We start from the raw sequence: 18,043 nt of genomic DNA, 5'->3' as shown, positions 1-18,043 counted from the left end.
CAGAATGGCATTCCTGTGCGTTCCTGTCAGTTTCCTTACTATCCTTGAAGGAACGAGGGATCACAAAGAAGAAGAAGAAGAAAACTACAGAGTTAAACTCCTCCTTCTCTCTGAATCAGAGACTCAAAGCAGTTTACAATCTCCTTTATCTTCTTCCCTCACAACAGACACCCTGTGAGGTGGGTGGGGCTGAGAGAGCTCTCCCAGAAGCTGCCCTTTCAAGGACAGCTCTGCCAGAGCTATGACTGACCCAAGGCCATTCCAGCAGCTGCGAGTGGAGGAGTGGGGAATCAAACCCGGTTCTCCCAGAGAAGACACCAACCCGGCTTTCCTAACAGCCTGTTAGGGGGTTTTGCTTAGGAGACAGCACAGGCTGTGGGTGGCAGAAGGACCTCTTGTCATTTGCAGGGGGGTCTTTCCCCAGTTGCTGGATTAGGCCAATTCTGATCTTGATTTCACAAGGCACTTCAGAGTGGCATGCACGCATAGAGGAGGAATTAACACCAAAGGGTTATGCCTTAGCTGTGAGGAGAACCTGAGTTGATATCCTGGCTTTTTAAACTGGACACATATTATTAGGCTATGGAAATGTCAGGATTTTTAAATGTTTGGATTTTTTTTTTTTTTAAAAAAAGGATACCATGCAAAAACGAAATCTGCCAGTGCTCTGCAGTTGGCTGGCTCTACAAAACGCTGATGTTGCGTCTCCTTGAGAGGTTTTTAAGCAGAGCCCGGATGGCAATCCGACAGCCGTGCTGATTCTGTGAATTTAGGCAGATGGTGAGAGGGAGAGCAAGAAGGGATGAGCCGGTGAAAGGCTAATCTCCACCCTGGGGTCAGGAAGACGGTTTCCTTCAGGGCAGCTTGGCCCAGGAACCCTGGAGGTTTTTCCCCTTCCTTTGAGCACAGAGCAGGGGAATGTGGGGGAGGGGGGTGGTGAATTTCTCGCATTGTTCAGGGGTTGGACTAGATGACCCTGTGGGTACCTCTTCCCGCTCTATGTTTCTATGTTGTGTGTTATCAGCATGAATTCAGTTCCAGTGAGGACTGTGAGGTTCTGCATAGCCCAGTGCTGAGGAAGGAGGTCTCCAGCGGAGAGTCTTTCTGCACAGGAACATTAGGCTAGGTGCCAACAGAGTCTGTAGGTCCCAGCTTCTAGCAGAAGAATGTTTGGTCCCAGCGGGAATGCATCAAGGATCCTGTTGCAGGTGTCTATAAACCAGGTTCCATCGCTGGGCCCGGCTCTTCACCGAATACTCCAAAGCCCCCCTCCCTTCAACCGGGTGGGAAGAGGGAGCTTGGCGTGGTGTCAACTGGCCCCTAGTGGGGCTCTCTCCCGTTCTCAATGGCTGGGCCGCTGTAGCTTTCTCTCACTTGCCAGTTGTTCAGCTGCTCTTGGAGAAGACTCAGTTCCTCTGTGAGGCCAACGATGGAGGAAGCAAAGAGACCGACCTGGAGACAAAGACAAACGGCTGTTAGGAAAGCAAAGAGAAAAGCGACAGCATCTGGACTGGGATCGAATCAGGGGCTAGATCGACTCCAACTGCTAGATCAGGGGTGTCAAACACACAGTTCGGGGAACGAATCAGACCCCTGGAGGGCTCCTATCAGGCCCTTGAGCAACTGGCTGTCATCTGCTTCCTTCTCCCTCGCTCTTGCTTCCTTCTGCGCCACAGCTTGCTTTGCAAAGCTTGCCCATTTGCACAGGAGCTACAGAGCAAAGTCTCTATTTTCTCCATTGGCTGAGGCTCCTCCCTTGAGGAGGAAGGGGGGTTGGAATAGCTCAATTGCACAGCAGAGCTACTGAGCCAAGCCTCCCTTCTTTCTCCTTGCTGAGTCTCCACCCCCACCCCGTCCCCTGGGGAAGGAAGGAAAGAGCCAGAGCTTCCTTGGCCCAGTTCCCTGGATCCTATGGGAGAAATACAAAGAAAACATCCTTATGGCCAATGAGTGCTAACGTTTTAAGCATGTTTTAAGTTTTTTGCGTTTGTCTGTGTTCTTTACCTAATCTTAAATAGGTACACACGTGGCCCGGCCCGACATGGTCCAGCCCAACGAGGTCTCATTTATGTAAGATCCGGCTCGCATAAGTCCAACACCCCTGTGCGAGAAGGCTAATAGCCACTGATGGACCTCTGCTCCATGTTTTCATCTAAACCCCTCTTGAAGGTGGCCATGCTTGTGGCCGCCACCACCTCCTGCGGCAGTGAATTCCACATGTTAATCACCCTTTGGGTGAAGAAGGACTTCCTTTTATCAGTTCTAACCCCACTGCTCAGCAATTTCATTGAATGCCCACGAGTTCTTGTATTGTGAGAAAGGGAGAAAGGTCACATAAGAACATAAGAGAAGCCATGTTGGATCACGCCAATGGCCCTTCCAGTCCAAGGGCTTTAGTCAGGAAAGGACACAACAGTGGAAGATTCCGCTCGCTCCAGGCAAGCTGTAACCAGAGGACGGCTCTGGAAAGATGTTCTTCATGCCCCAGATTCAGAAACCAGAAAGCTGAAATTCTATAACTGGCATTATATAAAAGAGAAGATCTGCACAAATCTATATTTATTCAAAAAGAAGCTCTCTGCCTTGGCATAAGGTGGGTTTCTTAGCCGGAAAGGTAAAGGGAACATGATAGAAGCTTGTACAATTCCTAGGAGATAAAAGTTCTCTCCCCCGACTTCAGGGTCAGCAGAAAGCCGGGGTGGGGGGGTAGATGTCTACTGGGCGCTCCGTTATTCCCTACGGAATAATGCCCCTGTCCTTCATTATTCTAAATGGAGGGAAGGCATTTAGTAGGTGTGCAGTCCCTTTTAAATGTGATGGCCAGAACTCCCTTTGGAGTTCAGTTATGCTTGTCATACCCTTGCTCCTGGCTCCACCCCCAAAGCCTCCTGGCTCCACCCCCAAAGTCCCCAGATATTTCTTGAATTGGACTTGGCAACCCTACTGTAGTCTGGAGATGAGCTGCAATTCTGGGGGACCCCCAGGCCCCACCTGGAGGTTGGCACCCTTACCTGTGTTCCAGTTTTCCGCTGTTCTCAGGCAGATGCTCCAGCTACAGGGCCGGCCGCCTCCAGCCGCCTGTCCCCTGCTCTCTCCCCACCATCGGGCTCAAAACCATTCGCTCCCCCCACCCCCCCGTGCGGTGGCGGAACTGGCCGCCTTCCCAGGGCTTCTCAGCCGATACTCCACGACGTCAGAGCTCAGCTGTTAATAACATCCATCCACCGTCTCCCAGAGGCCTCCTTCTTCCTCCCACCCACAGAGCTTAGCTTCAAATCCTGTTTGCAATAAGTGTTATTTATGCCCTAATTTGATTAACCGGGCCAGGCTAAAAGAGGCACATAAACTGTAATTGCTTGATGGACGGGGTGTGTGCTCTGACCGCCGCAGCAGCCGTAGCTGTAAAAAAAATCTGTTTCTAATCACAAACTTTGACGGCTGCTGGGACCCCGGGGAGGTCACCCACCGGTCACTTTCCTTCACTGCCGGAATTGGCCAGTTTCCATCCCCTGTCAAATCCTCCAATCCTGGGCAAAACAATCAAACAGCTTCAGACGTTCCTAAACCATTCCTTTTTTTCTTTTGCGCTTCCTGCTTTTTCTGCTCCCACTTGGGGGATGGCATCTCTACGAAGCAAACCAACAAAAAGCTAGGGCTCATGACCCACGTGCTGCAGACTTAATATAGAAGACTCTGACTCGAGTCGTTTCCGTGATTGTATCGCTAGCAAATGCCAAACGTGTGTTCCTAGCGCCCGTGGAAGCAATCTTTTGGGAAACGGGTTCGTTTACCGGTCCACCGTTGCGCTTTGTACATCTGTTTCTGGAACGTATCGAGGACACGTAAAACTTGGACACTGCACAGCCTTTTGGGGATCCTCCTAGCGCTGGGGGACTGCGCCAAAAAAGTGGAGCTTGAGCTCTTTAATCAATAGCAAGGCGCAGACCCAGCGTATGGGGCAACGAATTCTTCATATGGACTTTTCTCGAGTCATCTTGTCTGTTGGCAACTGCGTTTGCCATTGAAATGTGTCAAATTATGCTAATTTTTATTTATTTTTTTTGCGATTTTTAAACAATCTATATTAAGACTGTGTGTGTGTGTGTATATATATATATATATACACACACACATACATATTGGCCACTGTGTGACACAGAGTGTTGGACTGGAGGGGCCATTGGCCTGATCCAACAGGGCTTCTCTTATGTTCTTATGAGACACAGAGTGTTGGACTGGAGGGGCCACTGGCCTGATCCAACATGGCTTCTCTTATGTTCTTATGAGACACAGAGTGTTGGACTGGAGGGGCCACTGGCCTGATCCAACATGGCTTCTCTTATGTTCTTATGTGACACAGAGTGTTGGACTGGAAGGGCCATTGGCCTGATCCAACATGGCTTCTCTTATGTTCTTATGAGACACAGAGTGTTGGGCTGGATGGGCCATTGGCCTGATCCAACAGGGCTTCTCTTATGTTCTTATGAGACACAGAGTGTTGGACTGGAAGGGCCATTGGCCTGATCCAACATGGCTTCTCTTATGTTCTTATGAGACATAGAGTGTTAGACTGGAAGGGCCATTGGCCTGATCCAACAGGGCTTCTCTTATGTTCTTATGAGACACAGAGTGTTGGACTGGAAGGGCCATTGGGCTGATCCAACATGGCTTCTCTTATGTTCTTATGTGACCCAGAGTGTTGGACTGGAGGAGCCACTGGTCTGATCCAACATGGCTTCTCTTATGTTCTTATGTGACCCAGAGTGTTGGACTGGAGGGGCCACTGGTCTGATCCAACATGGCTTCTCTTATGTTCTTATGTGACCCAGAGTGTTGGACTGGAAGGGCCATTGGGCTGATCCAACATGGCTTCTCTTATGTTCTTATGTGACCCAGAGTGTTGGACTGGAGGGGCCATTGGGCTGATCCAACATGGCTTCTCTTATGTTCTTATGTGACCCAGAGTGTTGGACTGGAGGGGCCACTGGTCTGATCCAACATGGCTTCTCTTATGTTCTTATGTGACCCAGAGTGTTGGACTGGAAGGGCCATTGGGCTGATCCAACATGGCTTCTCTTATGTTCTTATGTGACACACAGTGTTGGACTGGATGGGCCATTGGCCTGATCCAACAGGGCTTCTCTTATGTTCTTATGTGACACAGAGTGATGGACTGGAGGGGCCATTGGCCTGATGCAACAGGGCTTCTCTTATGTTCTTATGTGACACAGAGTGTTGGACTGGATGGGCCACTGGCCTGATCCAACATGGCTTCTCTTATGTTCTTATGACTGCAGCATGTGAGTCATGAGCTCTAGCTTTTTGTTGGTTTGTGACTTACACAACTTCTCATTGGCGGTTTTATCTCTGTGACGCAGCCATTTTCTCCAGGTGAACTGTAATCCCAAGAGATCTCCAGCCATCACCTGGAACCTATCTGTTAGCAACCTATCTGGAACTGTAAAAAACTTAAGCTCTGGATCTTAGTGAGAACAATGGGCCTTGTCATGATTGGAGCTTAGAGAAAGCCTGGAAGGTGAAAACAGGTTCTGAATTTCCAGATACCTCGTCTAGCTCTTATGCAGTAAAGATAGAAATTTCCTGCATGTCTAAGGATCTACATTGATCAGCCGATGTCCACCCATTCCCCTTGGCGTTCTTAAGGTGGTCCTTTGTTCTCTTTGCTTCACAGGAGACTGAACCTGCACCTTTTAGGAAGGGAGGGAGAGAGGGATGGTGGCTCAATGGTAGAGCATCTGCTTGGTAAGCAGAAGGTCCCAGGTTCAATCCCCAGCATCTCCAACTCAAAAGGGTCCAGGCAAGTAGCTGTGAAAAACCTCAGCTTGAGACCCTGGAGAGCCACTGCCAGTTAAGGGGAGGGATGGTGGCTCAGTGGTAGAGCATCTGCTTGGGAAGCAGAAGGTCCTAGGTTCAATCCCTGGCATCTCCAACTAAAAGGGTCCAAGCAAATAGGTGTGAAAAACCTCAGCTTGAGACCCTGGAGAGCGGCTGCCAGTCTGAGGAGACAAGACTGACTTTGATGGACCCAGGGTCTGATTCAGTATAAGGCAGCTTCATATGTTCATATGTTCATTGCCTTAAGAAAAAGGAAATTCCCTCTGTGCACTTTTAAATTTATATATATACATCCTTAGGCATTTGGCTCTTCCCCTGCTAATGTTTCATTTGCTATAAATATATTTTGATAAGGCCAGTTATATTTTTGTGTTAGAGTAACTTTATTTGTTTTAGCTTTCGGAAGCACAGGCCAGTCAGTCTGACTTCAATACCGGGAAAGTTGGTAGAAACCATTATCAAGGACAGAATGAGTAGGCACATTGATGAACACGGGTTATTGAGGAAGACTCAGCATGGGTTCTGCAAGGGAAGATCTTGCCTCACTAACCTGTTGCATTTCTTTGAGGGGGTGAACAAACATGTGGACAAAGGAGACCCGATAGATGTTGTTTACCTTGACTTCCAGAAAGCTTTTGATAAAGTTCCTCATCAAAGGCTCCTTAGAAAGCTTGAGAATCATGGAGTAAAAGGACAGGTCCTCTTGTGGATCAAAAACTGGCTGAGTAATAGGAAGCAGAGAGTGAGTATAAATGGGCAGTCTTCGCAGTGGAGGACGGTAAGCAGTGGGGTGCCGCAGGGCTCGGTACTGGGTCCCATGCTTTTTAACTTGTTCATAAATGATTTAGAGTTCGGAGTGAGCAGTGAAGTGGCCAAGTTTGCGGATGACACTAAATTGTTCAGGGTGGTGAGAACCAGAGAGGATTGTGAGGAACTCCAAAGGGATCTGTTGAGGCTGGGTGAGTGGGCGTCAACGTGGCAGATGCGGTTCAATGTGGCCAAGTGCAAAGTAATGCACATTGGGGCTAAGAATCCCAGCTACAAATACAAGTTGATGGGGTGTGAACTGGCAGAGACTGATCAAGAGAGAGATCTTGGGGTCATGATAGATAACTCACTGAAAGTGTCAAGACAGTGTGCGTTTGCAATAAAAAAGGCCAATGCCATGCTGGGAATTATTAGGAAGGGAATTGAAAACAAATCAGCCAGTATCATAATGCCCCTGTATAAATCGATGGTGCGGTCTCATTTGGAGTACTGTGTGCAGTTCTGGTCGCCGCACCTCAAAAAGGATATTATAGCTTTAGAGAAGGTGCAGAGAAGGGCAACTAGAATGATTAAAGGGCTGGAGCACTTTCCCTATGAAGAAAGGTTGAAACGCTTGGGACTCTTTAGCTTGGAGAAACGTCGACTGCGGGGTGACATGATAGAGGTTTACAAGATAATGCATGGAATGGAGAAAGTAGAGAAAGAAGTACTTTTCTCCCTTTCTCACAATACAAGAACTCGTGGGCATTCGATGAAATTGCTGAGCAGACAGGTTAAGACGGATAAAAGGAAGTACTTCTTCACCCAAAGGGTGATTAACATGTGGAATTCACTGCCACAGGAGGTGGTGGCGGCCACAAGTATAGCCACCTTCAAGAGGGGTTTAGATAAAAATATGGAGCACAGGTCCATCAGTGGCTATTAGCCACAGTGTATGGAGCACAGGTCCATCAGTGGCTATTAGCCACAGTGTATGGAGCACAGGTCCATCAGTGGCTATTAGCCACAGTGTATGTGTGTATATAACATTTTTTGCCACTGTGTGACACAGAGTGTTGGACTTGATGGGCCGTTGGCCTGATCCAACATGGCTTCTCTTATGTTCTTATGTTCTTAAGCACAATTGAGACTAATTTATACATGGAAGCATTGTTTTGTGTCTCTGCAACCCATATCTGTGTTTCGCTTTGGTTGCTTGCCACCTGGAAGTTGGCAACGCTAAAGCAACTGGTTTGGAGGCCTTCCCCACCCCCCCAGCTTCAGGGTCTTCAGAAAGTGGGGGGGAGGGGAAATGTCTGCTGGGCACTCCATTGTTCCTTATGGAGACCGATTCCCACAGGGTTTAATGGAGAATTGATGCACAGGTATCTGAGGCTCAAGGGGGGCTGATTTTTAAGATAGAGGCACCAAATTTTCAGCATAGCATCCTGTGCCTCTCCTCAAAACACCCTCCAAGTTTCAAAAAGATTGGACCAGGGGGTCCAACTCTAGGATCCCCCCAAAGAAGGTGCCCATATCCATTATTTCCTATGGAAGGAAGGCATTTAAAAAGTGTGCGGTCCCTTCAAATGTAATGGCCAGAACTCCCTTTGCAGTTCAATCCTGCTCGTCACAACCTTGTTCCTGGCTCCACCCCCAATGTCTCCAGGCTCCACCCCCAATGTCTCCTGGCTCCACCCCCAAAGTCCCCAGATATTTCTTGAATTAGACCTGGCAACCCTTTTTTGACCATGTCTGACTAAATACATAGCAGCGGCATATCATTCACCTTCCAAAGAAGCCCTCTCTGTAGTTTGGAGATCAGATGAAATTGGGAGAGGTCTCCAGGCCCCACCTGGGGGATGGCAACCTAGATGGACTCTGGGGAGTGACATCATCAGTGTGTAATGCCTCAGAGCCCCACCCTCCAAAGCAGCCATTTTCTCCAGGGGAAGAAGAAGATATTGGATTTATATCCCGCCCTCCACTCCGAAGAGTCTCAGAGCGGCTCACAATCTCCTTTATCTTCCCCTCCCCCCACAACAGACACCCTGTGAGGTAGATGAAGATATTGGATTTCTATCCCGCCCTCCACTCCGAAGAGTCTCAGAGCGGCTCACAATCTCCTTTATCTTCCTCTCCCACAACAGACACCCTGTGAGGTAGATGAAGATATTGGATTTATATCCTGCCCTCCACTCCAAAGAGTCTCAGAGCGGCTCACAATCTCCTTCTCCTTCCTCCCCCACAACAGACACCCTGTGAGGTAGATGAAGATATCGGATTTATATCCCGCCCTCCACTCCGAAGAGTCTCAAAGCGGCTCACAATCTCCTTCCCCTTCCTCCCCCACAACAGACACCCTGTGAGGTAGATGAAGATATTGGATTTCTATCCCGCCCTCCACTCCGAAGAGTCTCAGAGTGGCTCACAATCTCCTTTCCCTTCCTCCCCCACAACAGACACCCTGTGAGGTAGATGAAGATACTGGATTTATATCCCGCCCTCCACTCCGAAGAGTCTCAGAGCAGCTCACAATCCCCTTTCCCTTCCCCCCCCCACAACAGACACCCTGTGAGGTAGATGAAGATATTGGATTTCTATCCCGCCCTCCACTCCGAAGAGTCTCAGAGCGGCTCACAATCTCCTTTATCTTCCTCTCCCACAACAGACACCCTGTGAGGTAGATGAAGATATTGGATTTATATCCTGCCCTCCACTCCGAAGAGTCTCAGAGCGGCTCACAATCTCCTTCCCCTTCCTCCCCCACAACAGACACCCTGTGAGGTAGATGAAGATATCGGATTTATATCCCGCCCTCCACTCCGAAGAGTCTCAGAGCGGCCTACAATCTCCTCTACCTTCCTCCCCCACAACAGACACCCTGTGAGGTAGATGAAGATATTGGATTTATATCCCGCCCTCCACTCCAAAGAGTCTCAAAGCGGCTCACAATCTCCTTTATCTTCCTCTCCCACAACAGACACCCTGTGAGGTAGATGAAGATATTGGATTTATATCCCGCCCTCCACTCCGAAGAGTCTCAGAGCGGCTCACAATCTCCTTTCCCTTCCTCCCCCACAACAGACACCCTGTGAGGTAGATGAAGATATTGGATTTATATCCCGCCCTCCACTCCGAAGAGTCTCAGAGCGGCTCACAATCTCTTTTCCCTTCCTCCCCCACAACAGACACCCTGTGAGGTAGATGAAGATATTAGATTTATATCCCGCCCTCCACTCCGAAGAGTCTCAGAGCGGCTCACAATCTCCTTTACCTTCCTCCCCACACAACAGATACCCTGTGAGGTGGGTGGGGCTGAGGACTCTCCCAGAAACTGCCCTTTCAAGGACAGAGTCTCAGAGCGGCCTACAATCTCCTTTCCCTTCCTCCCCCACAACGGACACCCTGTGAGGTGGGTAGGGGTGAGGACTCTCCCAGAAACTGCCCTTTCAAGGAAAGAGTCTCAGAGCGGCCTAAAATCTACTTTCCCTTCCTCCCCCACAATAGACACCCTGTGAGGTGGGTGGGACTGCAGAGGGCTCTCACAGCAGCTGCCCTTTGAAGGACAACCTCTGCCAGGGCTCTGGCTGACTCAAGGCCATTCCAGCAGCTGCAAGTGGAGAAGGGGGAAATCAAACCCATTTCTCCCAGATAAGAGAGCTCTGGCTGACCCAAGGCCATTCCAGCAGGTGCAAGTGGAGGAGTGGGGAATCAAACCCGGTTCTCCCAGATATGAGTCCGCACACTTAACCACTACACCAAACTGGCTCTCCAAGCTGGCCTCCCATCGTCTGGAGATCACCTATAATTCCATGAGATCTCCAGGCCACACCTGGAGGTTGGCAACCCTATCTGGTCTCCTGCTTTGTTCCGCTGTATTGCAGTATCAGCTTTGGTAACCTTCACCCCCCCACCAGCCCATGACGGATGATGTCACCATAAGTCTGTTTGCCTCTAAGATGCCGCAATGTTCCCTTTTCGCCTAAAACAGCCCTGTCTTTGTGCATCTCAATTGCCCTTCTGGGCACGGAGGTGGAAGGAAAGGAAAGGTCCCCTGTGCAAGCACCAGTCGTTTCTGACTCTGGGGTGATGTTGCTCTCACAACGTTTTCACTGCAGACTTTTTACGGGGTGGTTTGCCCTTGCCTTCCCCAGTCATCTACACTTTCCCCCCACAAGCTGGGGACTCATTTGACCCACCTCGGAAGGATGGAAGGCTGAGTCAACCTGGAGCCAGCTACCTGAAAACCCAGCTTCCGCCGGGGATCAAACTCAGGTCGTGAGCAGAGCTTAGGACTGCAGTACTGCAGCTTTAAAACTCTGTGCCACGGGGCTTTTAATTAAAAAGACAGATCTTTTAATTAAGCAAATGAACAAGCAAGTCACAAGGCTGAACAAATTTCGGTTCACCACCGGATGGCGACTGGAAGCCGAAAGGGGGTTGCGACTGGGAGGCAGGGGAGAGACAGTTGCCAACCTCTAGGCGGGAAGGAGGGGAGACCCCTGTTCCACACAAAAGTCAGTTTCAATGAAATTTACAAGACTACGCTGTAGCTGCTCGGTACAAAGAATTTTTTAAAAGACTCACTATTGAAGGAATATCTCAAGCTATTTTATAACATATAATGTATATATCCGAAATTACTACTAGGGCTGTGCACTCCTTGGAGTCTTCACTCTACATGGACTCTTTCATGATGGAAAATGGAAAATGCTTTATTGTAATTTTGATTTATAATTTTGGATATATACATTATATGTCATAAAATAGTATGAGATAGTCCTTCAATTTTGTTGTTCAGTCGCACAGTCAAGTCCGACTCTTTTCAACCCCAGGACCAAGTCACGCCAGGCCGTCTGTATTCCACCATCCTCCGAAGTCTGCTCAAATTCATGTTAGTTACATCAGTAACGCTGTCCAGCCATCTCCTCTTTTGTCATCCCCTTCTTCTTTGGCCTTCTCTTTCCCAGCATCAGGGTCTTCTCCAGGGAGTGCTCCCTTCTCATTGGGTGGACAAAGTATTTCAGCTTCAGCTTCTGACCTTCCATCATCATTTAGGACTTTGCATAGCTCAACTGGGATGCTGTCATCTCCACTCGCTTTGTTGTTAGTAATGCTTTCTAAGGCCCATTTGACTTCACACTCCAAAATGTCTGACTCAAGGTCAGCGATTTCACTGTCATAGTTGTCAAGGACATTGCGATCCTTCTTGTATACTTCTTCTGTGTATTCTTGCCACCTCTTCCTGATCTCTTCTGCTTCTGTTAGGTCCCTACCGTTTTTGTCCTTTATCATGGCCATCTTTGCACGAAACGTTCCCTTGATTTCTCCAATTTTCTTGAAGAGATCTCTTGTTCTTCCCATTCTATTATTTTCCTCTGTTGCTTTGCATTGCTCCTTTAGCAAGGCCTCCTTATCTCTCCTTGCTGTTCTCTGGAAATCTGCATTCAGCTGGGTGAATCTTTTCTTTTCACCTTCTCATACTATTTTATAACATATAATGTATATATCCATAATTACTACTAGGACTTTGCACTCCTTGGAAGTCTTTACTCTACATGGACTCTTTCATGATGAAAAATGGCAAATGCTTTATTGTAATCTTGATTTATAATTTTGGATGTATACATTATATTTTTTAAAATAGTATGAGATATTCCTTCAACAGTGAGTCTTTAAAAAAATTCTTTGTACTGAGCAGCTACAGCATAGTCTTGTAAATTTAACTGAAATTGACTTTTTGTAGAACACGGGTCTCCCCTACTTCCCAACTTTACTGTGTTCATCCCGTTTAGTTATGAGGGCTAGAAGAGACATAAATGAGACCTTGTCGGGCCAGACCATGAGCATAACTATTTAAGATTACGTAGCAGAGATAACAAGCTTTACAAAGGACACAGACAAACACAATTAGAGATTTAAAAAAACAAACAAATTTAAAACATGCTTAAAACATTAGCACTTGTTGGTCTTAAAGGTGCTTTCTTTGTATTTCTCCCATGGGATCCAGGGAAGTGGGCAAAGGAAGCTCTGGCTCTTTCCTTCCATCCCCAGGGAACCAGGAGGAGGAGGAGCCTCAGCCAACAGAAGGGAGAGAGGCTTGGCTCAGTAGCTCTGCTGTGTGATTGAGAGAGCCTGGCAAAGCAAGCTACCCCTCCCCCCTTCCTCCCCAAGGGAGGAGCCTCAGCCAATAGAAGGAAGGGAAGCTTTGGTCAGTAGCTCTGCTGTGTGATTGAGAGAACAAAGCAAGCTCTTCCCACCTTCCTCCCCGAAGGAGGAGACGCAGCCAATGGAGAAAACAGAGGTTTTGCTCTGTAGCTCCTGTGCAAATCAGCAAGCCTGGGAAAGCAAGCTGTGATGCAGGAGGAAGGAAGAGAGAGGGAGAAGGAAGCAGATGACAGCCAGTTGCTCGGGGGCCTGATAGGAGCCCTCTGGGGGCCGGATATGGCCCCCTGGCCGCATGTTTGACACCCCTGGCTTAGCCTCTAGGCGGGGGCTGGAGATTCCCTGGAATTCCAACTGCTCTCTAAACTACCTGACCTGCTTATGATTTATTTATGATTTGCATATTCTGGTTTGGTTGTTGAGCTTCACACGTGGGACTTCCGTCTTTCACAAGCAGCCTCCATCTTCCGCACTAGCATTCTTACCTGAACTTCTGGGCTCCCACGAAGGTAGCATCTTCTCCATAACCGGATAAAAGGCCCTGCAGGCAACGGGAGGAGCAGCCGATCCTTGCGGGGAAGGTGGCGGGGGCCGGGTTTGCCTCTGGAAGGCCTGTCCTGTTCCCCGGGGCCCTCCGACAGCAGAGCCCACCGGGAGAACTTTTTGGAAAGGGAGCCGTTCTTCCAAGGAAAGAGCTGCGTTTGAAGAGACAAAGAGCCCTTGGAGGATAAGAACATGGCCCAGCTCCCAGGAGGGTTTTCCACCTGCAGGAGCAAACAAAGGAAAAAACTCAGAACGGGATAAAAACCAGGGAACAGCCTCCAATCCAGAAGTCCTCAACCTTTTTGAGCCTGTGGGCAGCTTTGGAGCACAGTCACAAAACGGCTGCTGTTAACCACAAAATCATAGAATCCTAGAGTTGGAAGGGGACCTCCTGGGTCATCTAGTCCAACCCCCTGCACGATGCAGGAAACTCACAAATAACTCCCCCTCAATTCACAGGATCTTCATTGCTGTCAGACGGCCATCCAGCCTCTGTTGAAAAACCTCCAAGGAAGGAGAGCCCACCACCTCCTGAGGAAGCCTGTTCCACTGAGGAACCGCTCTTAACAGTCATAGAATTGGAAGAGACCTCCAGGATCATCTAGTCCAACCCCCTTCATAAGGCAGGAAACTCACAAACACCTCCCCCTAAATTCACAGGATCCCCATTGCTGTCAGATGGCCATCTAGCCTCTGCTTCAAAACCTCCAAGGAAGGAGAGCCCACCACCTCCCAAGGAGGAAGCCTATTCCACTGAGGAATCGCTCTAATGGTCAGGAAGTTCTTCCTAATGTAGAGCCGGAAGTTCTTTTGATTTAATTTCAACCCATTGGTTCTGGTCCTACCTTCCAGGGCCACAGAAAACAATTCCACACCATCCTCTATAGGACAGCCCTTCAAGTACTTGAAGATGGTGATCACATCACCTCTCAGCCGCCTCCTCTCCAGGCTAAACATCCCCAGCTCCTTCAGCCTTTCCTCATAGGACTTGCTCCAGACCCCTCACCATCTTCATCACCCTCCTCTGGACCCTTCCAGCTTGTCTATATCCTTCTTAAAATGTGGTGCCCAAAACTGAACACAAGACTCCAGGGGAGGTCCCACCAGAGCAGAGGAAAGCGATACCATCACATCACGTGATCTGGACACTATACTTCTGTCGATACAGCCCAAAATTGCATTGTCAAGGAGCAAGGCTAAATGTCAAGGAGCAAGGCTATATGGAGCCTAACAGTAATTCTCGGACGTTTGAGACAGAAGCTCTGTTAGGGTTGTGAAACCCCAGGTGGGCGGTGAATAAGGAAACTTGCAGTGTGGAGTTTAGGCAAAGCAAGAAAAACACCATGCACCAAATATTGCAATATAAGTGCAAAACACTCTTTTACTCAACCACTTTATCACTGTAATTCTTAAATGTCCTTCAAAGCAAGTAAGCAGTCCTTAGTAGAAACGCAAACTTTAAATGTTGCCTGGTAAAATCTGCTGTCTTCTTGTCTTTCTGTTGAGAGACGCAGATAGCCCGGCTGTTCCTCTTGGAAGAGTGATTCAACAGGTGCAGTAGCAGCGACACGAGTCCTAGGTTCAAGTTCGTGTTTCCCTTTACACTTCCTCTGGCTGCTATTTTTACACTCCAGAACTTAACATGCAAAATACAGAGTATGATTTTACAGAAGTTAACCTTCAGCATGTTAAAGGAGTTTGAGTCTAAAATCAAGGAGGTGAAAATTAAGAAATATAAACGTGATGCTAGGGATTATGAGAACTCAAAGGTGGTATTCAATGGGAAATCAGTTCAATAGGAAAAGAGTTTCGTGGGCAGATCTCACGACACCTAATTCTGAAAATGAAACGGGTGATGACATTATAGTAAGTTCAGGGGATGAGGGCACATCCTACAGATTTAGGAGACCCATTTTGGACCGTAGTTCTAAAAGGAAAATAGAGGAATCAAAAAACTTCAAGGAACAGGCCAGGAAGGCAAAGAAGAAAACTTGAATTACTCTTCCAAGAGGAACAGCCGGGCTATCTGCATCTCTCAACAGAAAGACAAGAAGACAGCAGATTTTACCTGGCAACATTTAAAGTTTGCATTTCTACTAAGGACTGCTTACTTGCTTTGAAGGACATTTAAGAATTACAGTGATAAAGTGGTTGAGTAAAAGAGTGTTTTGCACTTATATTGCAACATTTGGTGCATGGTGTTTTTCTTGCTCTGCCTAATCCCCAGGTGGTGGCAGGGGATCCCCTAGTTTGGAGGGTCTCCCCTAGCTTCAGGGTCATCAGAAAGCGTGGGGGGAGGGAAATGTCTGCTGGGCACTCCATTATTCCCTTTGGAGACCAATTCCCATAGGAGATAATGGAGAAGATCTGTGGGTAACTAGGGCTTGGGGGATGCTATTTTTTGAGGTAGAGGCACCGAATTTGCAGCACAGCATCCAGTGCCTCTCCTCAAAACACCCTCCAAGTTTCAAAAAGATTGGGCCAGGGGGTCCAATGCTATGAGCCCCAAAAGAAGGTGCCCCTATCCTTCATTATTTGCAATGCAGGGAAGGCATTTAAGAAGACAACATTGGATTTATATCCCGCCCTCCACTCCGAAGCTCAGAGTCTCAGAGCAGCTCACAATCTCCTTTCCCTTCCTCCTCCACAACAGACACCCTGTGAGGTGGCTGGGGCTGAGAGAGCTCTCCCAGAAGCTGCCCTTTCAAGGACAGAGTCTCAGAGCGGCCTACAATCTCCTTTCCCTTCCTCCTCCACAACAGACACCCTGTGAGGTGGGTGGGGCTGAGAGAGCTCTCCCAGAAGCTGCCCTTTCAAGGACAGAGTCTCAGAGTGGCCTACAATCTCCTTTCCCTTCCTTTCCCACAACAGACACCCTGTGAGGTGGGTGGGGCTGAGAGAGCTCTCCCAGAAGCTGCCCTAAAAGCTTCTCCCAGAAGCTGCCTTTAAAAGGTGTGCGGTCCCTTTAAAAGTGATTGCCAGAACTCCCTTTGGAGTTCAATTATGCTTGTCACACTCTTGCTCCTGGCTCCACCCCCAAAGTCTCCTGGCTCCATCCCCAAAGTCCCCAGATATTTCTTGAATTGGATTTGGCAACCCTAGCCTCTGTTAACAGGATGCCTTTTAATCTGCGCAGCCAATCAGATGCCCTCCTGAGCAAAAGCTCACTTAGCCCCTCCCACTTCCTGAAAGCACTTGGGAAAATGTCAGCTGGCAGTGTGCTGCCTAGAGGCGCCCTGTTGGAGACCCCTGCTCTAAACTCTTACAAAATGTCCCTCGTTCTTTTATACATGCAATACAGACCTTGTTGCTGGTTTGGGGCAGGAAGTTCCCATTCTGCACAGGCTCTTTGCTGCTGCTGCTGTGTTGGTAGCTGGGGTTCCGGAACTGCGCTCTCTGCTGAAGGCTGTATCTCAGACCCCAGTCCCAGACGGTGGGCAAAGAGGCACCCCCCGCTTCCTTGGCAGGGTAGCTGTCCTTCGGCAGGATTTCGAGACACAGGGTCTCTCGCCAGCCGTTTATAGGAGTGTAAAGTTGATTGAGAAAACGGTGCTGGGGAGAAAGGGGAAGAGGGAAAGGAGGAGAGAGAAGTGGAAAGAAAGCAACTTTAATGCATTCTCCAAGCCTCTCCTCTGACTTGACTTGAATAAGTGATTTCCCTAGTGGCTAGCATTCAAGGAACTAATACTAGAAAACAAGCTAAACTTTAGGAAGAACTTCCTGACAGTTAGAGGGGTTCCTCGGTGGAACAGGTTTCCTCAGCAGGTGGTGGGCTCTCCTTTTTTGAAGGTTTTTCAGCAGAGGCTAGACGGCCGTCTGGCAAAGAGACGTTTTCTCCCTGTCCCAAAGAGCTAGAACTTGAGGGCACCCAATGAAACTGATGGGCAGGAGGTTCAAGATGGACAAAAGGAAATACTACAAAGTGCCCCTGTAGAAATCGGTGGTGCAGGACTGTGTACAATTCTGGTCACCACACCTCAAAAAAGATATTCTAGCAGTGGAAAAAGTGCAGAAAGGGGCAACTAGAACGATTCAAGGGTTGGAACGCTTTCCCTATGAAGAAAGGTTAAAACGCTTGGGGCTCTTTAGCTTGGAGAAATGTCGACTGCGGGGTGACATGAGAGAGGTTTGCAAGATTATGCATGGGATAGAGAAGGTAAAGAAAGAAGGACTTTTCTCCCTTTCTCACAATGCGAGAACTCGTGGGCATTTGATGAAATTGCTGAGCAGACAGGTTAAAACGGATAAAAGGAAGTCCTTCTTCACCCAAAGGATGATTAACATGCGGAATTCACTGCCACAAGAGGTGGTGGCAGCTGCAAGCACAGCCAGCTTCAAGAGAGGATTGGATCAACATATGGAGCAGAATTAGCCACAGGTTATTGTAGCCATAACACAGTGATTGTTTTGGGGGTTTTAAAGTGTGATCCCAGTTTGTTTCTCTGTCCTTTTAAACTTGGTAATACCTTTCCTAACCTGAGCAAATGCATTCTATCTAGGCTTCAATTGGCGTGGTTTTAGACCGCTTCCAAGCATCCTTTAGGGATCTGACTCTCTTGTGTTTCCCCCTTTAGCTTCTTTTCAAATACTCACAGGGCTTTTTTTGCAGCAGGAGCTCCTTTGCATCTTAGGCCACACACCCATGATGCAGCCAATACTCTAAGAACTTACAGGGATAATCTTACAGAGTCTACTGGAAGCTCCAGGAGACTGCCTACATGGGGGGGGG

General features: G+C 48.4%; 1 protein-coding gene across 1 annotated transcript in view; it reads right to left on the bottom strand.

The window, feature by feature from the left end:
• Nucleotides 1-597: 597 nt before the first annotated feature.
• The window catches only part of MTMR11 (myotubularin related protein 11), a 66,148-nt gene continuing 48,702 nt past the window's right edge, over nt 598-18,043 (bottom strand). The window contains exons 15-17 of the mRNA XM_060257276.1: nt 16,618-16,866; nt 13,257-13,535; nt 598-1,452 (exon numbers count right to left, since the gene is read on the bottom strand). Coding sequence (XP_060113259.1) covers nt 1,321-1,452; nt 13,257-13,535; nt 16,618-16,866 — 660 coding nt within the window. The 3' untranslated portion in view covers nt 598-1,320. The remainder of the gene's footprint in view (nt 1,453-13,256; nt 13,536-16,617; nt 16,867-18,043) is intronic.

Source organism: Heteronotia binoei, chromosome 1, assembly GCF_032191835.1.
Source record: "Heteronotia binoei isolate CCM8104 ecotype False Entrance Well chromosome 1, APGP_CSIRO_Hbin_v1, whole genome shotgun sequence".
In the NCBI taxonomy this organism is placed as follows: domain Eukaryota; kingdom Metazoa; phylum Chordata; class Lepidosauria; order Squamata; family Gekkonidae; genus Heteronotia; species Heteronotia binoei.
Note: the sequence above shows the minus strand (reverse complement) of the source record. Positions and strands in the feature narration are given on the sequence as shown.